Source organism: Tupaia chinensis, unplaced genomic scaffold (assembly GCF_000334495.1).
Source record: "Tupaia chinensis unplaced genomic scaffold, TupChi_1.0 Scaffold000161_1, whole genome shotgun sequence".
Lineage (NCBI taxonomy): Eukaryota > Metazoa > Chordata > Mammalia > Scandentia > Tupaiidae > Tupaia > Tupaia belangeri.
The window spans coordinates 3,791,800-3,797,944 of record NW_006159632.1 but is presented as its reverse complement, the minus strand read 5'-3'; the positions used below and the strand labels follow the sequence as shown (position 1 = coordinate 3,797,944).

The following is a 6,145-nucleotide window of genomic DNA, read 5'->3' as shown; positions in this document are numbered from 1 at the left end:
CGCGCGAGAGCGGCCCCCCCGCCACTTTGCATATCTCCACGAGGCGGCTCCCCTGGCGCAGGCCAGCCTTCCAGGCGAAGCCAAACGGCTCCACGTCCGCCACTATTCCTTCAAAGTTCACGTGGAAGCCGAGCTGGCCCAGCCCGTTCCTCCGCAGGGTCATTTCCACGGTCTCACAGCCTCTCGTCACTATCTACGGGGAGAAGGGGACTGTGAGAGACGCCCACCCTGCCCAGGCCACAGGGCCCGTCACAAGGGGAACACGGGGGGCCCCTGAGCCAGCCCTGCCCTCAGCCCTCCAGCCGACAGTGCCCGCCACTCTGCCCCTCCAGACGCCCACGGGACAGACAAGGGCACACAGAGCCAGAGTTCGCCTGGACGGACTGAGTGGGAGGGAAAGTGACGAAACAGCACACGCTGCTTAGGGCTGCCCGGGCCTGCTCTCCCTGTTGCCACCAGCCGTGACCTTGAGCCCCAGGCGGGCTCCCCAGTAACCTCCCCTCTCTCTTTTCACTGGCTTTGCTGCAGTCCTGGCCCCTTGTTCTGGGGGGATGACAGCAGATGAAGTGGAACAACTTCTGAAACCATCGCAGGTTCCAACCGTCGTGCCGAGGACCATCGGGCAACTTCCTCAGCTCTAAAAGGAAGTGCCCGAGCACGTGCACGCTCACACGTGGTGGCCCCAGCCCTGCGCCAGGAAGCTGTGCAGAAGCTCTGGCCCAGCCGTGGTGCCACAGGTGGTACGGAGCAGCCGGGGATGCTGCTGCCACGTGGGAAGGCCCTGACTCAGGCGTCAGGTTGAAATGAACACGCCAGGAGTGCCTGTGACCCTGATTGAAGGCTGGGGGATCTTAGAGTGATGAGACCCTGCGGGGGCTCTGCAGGTCTCACTCTCCTTTCTACCCTCCTTATGAAAAAAATAAGTAAAATAAACTAAAGAAAGAAAGAAAAGGAAAACCCTCAGGCTCTATACACTAGCCCTGTGGGTCCCGTGGAGGTTTTCTCTGTCCCTAGGGCCCCTTCTCCCGTGATCACTGTGTGGCGGGGACCATTCAGATCAACCGTGGGGCAGGCCAGCCAGCCTCCCTGGCCATCTGTTAGCAACGAAAGGATGCAGGAGGGCGCTCCTGCAGGCTGCAGGCTGCAGACAGGCCTCTGAGCCTGGGCTAGCCTCTCCTCCACCAACCCCCCACTGCCCCGGGCCAAGGGCAACCCTTCAGCACCGCACCTTTCCAAAGACGGGTGTCTGTGGCAGCCCCACAGAGGGATGCGGAGGGGCCAGCAGGTGGCGTAGTGGTTAAGGCATTGGACAGCACATGGTCAACCATGGTTTGAGTCCTAAACCCGGTGGCTTGATGCTCACACTGGGTATGTGCACGGGCATGCCCAAAATGCCCAGAGGAGAATGGAGAAGAAAGGATTGTGGTGTGGCCATCACCCCCGGGGGGCAATTTCTCACTTTCTGTCTCTGTCTCTTTGGCGAGTGCATGACCTATAGCAAAAATGTCTCTCAAAAAAAGGAACGTGGACGAGGAGGCTGCAGCCCACGCAGCGCTCTGACCTGCCAATGAGTAGTTAATGCTGCCTTCAAAAGCCTTTGCTGAGCTTGGCTTACACATAATGAAAGAAAAACATGGACTCATTAAACCTCATTTGATGACATCACTTATTTGTGGGAAATTCCTGTTCAGGAGGCATCACGCCCCTGCCCCCCAGAGCCCAGAGGCAGTGTGTGGCGTTTCGGCGTAATGCTCCGTCTCCACGAAGCACGCTCTGAATACACAGAAACCTATTTAATAAGACCCGGGACCGTAAGCACAGCTGGGGGGCGGGGCTGGTCCTGTGTCACCACTGTGGCTGGCGTTTCCATGCTGTGTATACACACCCTGCCGATCCGCTTCTCCTAGGCAGGCAGGGTAGTATGGGGCTTAGGAAAATGAGGAGAGGGGCTGTTGACCATAGTTATGGGTGACGTTTGGGAAAAGTGGAGTTTTCAAAATGATGAACTGGACAAATCTGACTGCTGAGAAGGTGTGTAACACCGACCCGGGAGCTTCTCTCAGCTCCTCTTTCTTAACTGTGTTCTAAGCGCCCTACCAAAAGCTTGTGTGTAAAGAGTGCCCGGCCTGCTTTCTGTCTGTCTGTCTGTCTGTCTGTCTGTCTGTCTGTCTTTCTTTCTTTCTTTCTTTCTTTCTTTCTTTCTCTCTTTCTTTCTTTCTCTCTTTCTTTCTTTCTCTCTTTCTGTCTTTTTCTCTTTCTGTCTTTTTCTTTCTTTCTTTCTTTCTTTCTTTCTTTCTTTCTTTCTTTCTTTTTTGTAAGAGAAGTTTTTGCTATAGGGTACGTGAGCTCGCTGGAGACACAGAGAGCCAGAAAGTGAGAAATCACTCCCAAGGAGGGATGGCTATGCAGCAATCCCTTTCCCTCCAGTCTTCTCTTGGGATTTTGGGCACACACACGCACACACCCGCAGCTGGCATGAGTTTTAAGCTGCCAGGTCTGGAGCTCGAACCGTGGTAGACCATGTGGGAGTCCAGTGATGTAACCACTATATGCCATCTGTTGGTCCCACCCTGCCTGCTTTCAAATGTCAATGCCATGCCACTGCTGGCCGACGTTATCAACCCCACACTGTACTGAGGCATGATCGGCAAGGGGCTCAGGGTTCTGCAGGCCTGCTGACTCTGCTGCCTGCTGCGCCTGCCCAGCTACGGCGCTTGGCTACTTCTCGATCCCTGTGCTCCCTGGTTCGCAACCTTCCCAGCCCAAGGACCATGTCTGTGGGGTTCCTCACAGACTTACACTCAATTATCACATGCAAATAGTAATCTCCTGTCTATGCGCCAGGACTGGCTGAATGGAACCCAGTGGAAATAAAAATGTAGGGCCCCATATTCAGAACTCGGGAAGAATCTGAAGAAGGCAACAGCAGGGCATTGCGCTCTGAGTACAGGTCCCTGTGCACAGGCTGCGTGTCCGTGAGGCCGGCCTGCCTGCTCTGGGCACAGATCCGGGCTCCCTTCCTGTATCCTGACCTGCATAACAGACACCTTCAGTCCCACACCCCATGTTCCGGAGAAGGGACAGGGCTTTACCAGCCCTCAAAGGGGCACTCACGCCCAGCACTCTGGTCTCCCTTTCTGCTGTTCTCTCCTGCACCATCCTTGTGCTCGAAGCCACTCAACAGACACCTCTGACAGCATGAGCCACCCAGGACTCAGAACAGACTTCCTCGAGCCTCGGCCGCGGCGGCAGTATCGTCGCTTTGCTAAGGAAACAGCAGACTGGGGTCCAGGGTCTAGTAAATGTCTGAGATGAACACACAGATGAACATGCAGGGATGGGATGTCGTGGTGGGTAAAACGGCACCTGTTTGAGTTGTATTTTCAGGATACAGATTGTGATGACTCAGTGGGGAAACTAAACAGAGCGTCGGCCATTACCCAAAGCAGTTTATCCTGAGACCCACAAGTGTAACTTGAGTCAATTCCCCAGCTGCATAAACGAGTCACACACTTACTCACCCAAAGGCCTGTCTAGTCTGCACACACACACCTGGTGGGACTGCCGAACACACTGAGGCTCTTTACTGTAAACAGTGCCTGCAAATCGCACTAATTTTTCCAAGGTGAACAGACACTGACCTAATTCTGTTGTCTCTTATACAGAGTCTCTAGTAACAAAAGGGAGACTTACATTGGTGGAGAAGGAAGTGCACCAAAATATTGATAATTCTATTCTGTAAGACCTATAGTTGAATAAATTGTTTCTAATTAGAAAAGCAATGCCTCGAGGGAGAGTTACACTCAAAAAGTCCTATTGTTAAAGCATGTCTTCTTCTTCTGTTACCGAAAACAACCATTGATTACTCAGTTGATATTCATACTAATATCCAAATCTTGCTTCGGTAAAATTGGGAGCAGAATTACGACTGATAAACACTACAGACATGGCTTTAAAAAAAAACATTAAAATATCTTTTAAGAATGACTTTGCGGGAACCAGCAGTTAGCGTAATGGCTATGTCGCTGGACTCCCACATAGTCGACCGCGGTTCGTGTCCCGGACCCGGTGGCTTAAAACTCACGCCGGGCGCGTGTGCGTACGTGCCCAAGATCCCAAGAGGAGAATGGAGGAGAAGGGATTGCGGCGTGACCATCCCCCCTGGGGGGTGATTTCTCGCTTTCTGTCTCTATGTCTCTCTCTGTCTGTCTGGCGAGCGCACGCGCCCTACAATGAAAATCTCTCAAAAAAAAAAAAAAAAAGAATAACTTTGCGAAACCTCTTTAAGATCTGTGGCTGGACAAAGCATAGCACACTGAACTTGGTCGATTAAACAAAAAGGCCTGGCATGAAAACAGGCAGAGTTGAAGCTGCAAAGAAGACGCGGGTGTTCATACTGTCCACAGCAATTTTCTGCTACTAACTGCCCCCGGAAGGAACGACATGCCAGTCTTTATAAGCGAACAGAGTATCTAGACAGTTCAGCTTTTCCTTCAAATATTACCAAACGTATGCCCCAGTGTTCCCTTTTGAAAGTTGGCTTAACTTTTTCTTCCAAGTGATTTATGATGGTGCTTCTCCACCACTCACACGGCCAGCACCTGCTCGAAAGGACTCGGCAGTAAACCCGGGCTCTCCTGAGTGCTACGAGCAGGCAGGATTTCCCGAACGGAAGCGCTGACGGACCCGGGACGGAAAGGCAGGACGGTGGGGAACGTAAAACGCGTACTTACCACCAGCCGCTGGGCAATCTCCCTTATGTCTTCAGTGCAGTTATCCACTGAGGACAGGAGGATACATTCTCCTCTTTCGTAAAACACTTTGATACTCATTAATCCAGAGGTCCACCCGATAACATCCCTGCAGGAACAATTAAATACGACATTCTTGGAGTCCTTTTCAATCAACATGATGAACTCATTGGAAATCCCAAGAAGGCATTCGATGTCGGCAGACTGGCCAAAGTCCCGTGCGACCACGTGCCACGTGATGGCTCCGATGCTGAACAGGTGGGCGTCCTTCCTGGGCTTTACCTTCTCCTTCTTCTTCGCGCCCAGCGTGATGAAGCTGAACTTCGCAGACGTGTCCACGGTGGCGGCGGTGACAAAGTTCTCTGCCAGGTCTTTCAAGTACTCCTGCCTTGTCCGAGTGGCCATGGCTCGGAACTTTTCCGATTTATGGGCTGCATTTTCTGCATTGATGACTTTGGCTAAGAGGAAGTCCCGAAACACAGCTGACTTTGGAAAAGTCACACCTTTGGGGATCGGCGGACCAAACGGTGGCACATCTTTTGACCTGGAAACTCCGACACTGAGGAAGAGAAAAGAGAAAATATTTACCTCTGACATGGCTGACGCCCACGCGTTCAGTGAGGCCCATCTGTTTTGTAGGTTCTTGTTCTTCTCATTTCTGGCAAGATTTTCCCCCCTCATTTTGGGCAAAACTCTTCAAATTTAGTAGAATGGGGGAATTATGAGCTGAATTGTCCCCTTCAAAATTCATGTAATGAAGTCCTAAACACGTATCTAGGAATGCAGAGCCTTTCTGGAGATGGCACCCTTATGGGGGTGAGTTAAGACGAGGCCACAAGGGTGAGCCCAGGGCCAACGGACCTGTGTTCCCCTAAGAGTAGGAAAGTGGGATGCTCAGAGAGATGGCATGGATGCAGATCGAGGGGGGACCCTGGGGGGACCCTGGGGGACCCGGTGGACTTCCGGCCTGCAGAGCTGTAAGGAGTCAGTGTCTGCTGCTCCCAACCCCGCCCAACACCTGCAGAGCCGAGTGCAGTGACGCGGGTAACGAGACACAGGGTGGGGGACGAGCAGTTCCGATGTCCAGGAGTCACTCTCACTCAGCTGGTTACCACCGACAAAGACAGCCACACTCCCCAGTGGGGCCCCCGCTGGGTGTACAGGGTTTGTACAGCATGGGACAGGATGATCCCCTCAGGCCAAAGCCTCTAAGTGCTCATTTTACTCGGACACATTCTGAAACTAAATGGAAGTTTTAAGAGCTCCTGAGGACTAAATAGATCAACTGTTCAGAGAGGGTAACAAGAGCTACTGACGGTCTAGTCAAGCCAGAAACGCTCCCCGAAGGCAGCAGCTTTTCCTGCCTCAGCCTTTGTTTGACAGTGCCTTGTGCA

General features: G+C 52.7%; 1 protein-coding gene across 1 annotated transcript in view; it reads right to left on the bottom strand.

Annotated features, from left to right (window-relative positions):
* The window catches only part of SIPA1L2 (signal induced proliferation associated 1 like 2), a 105,274-nt gene that overhangs the window by 60,779 nt on the left and 38,350 nt on the right, over positions 1 to 6,145 (bottom strand). The window contains exons 7-8 of the mRNA XM_027770859.1: positions 4,734 to 5,310; positions 23 to 193 (exon numbers count right to left, since the gene is read on the bottom strand). Of these exons, the coding sequence (XP_027626660.1) occupies positions 23 to 193; positions 4,734 to 5,310 (748 nt within the window). The remainder of the gene's footprint in view (positions 1 to 22; positions 194 to 4,733; positions 5,311 to 6,145) is intronic.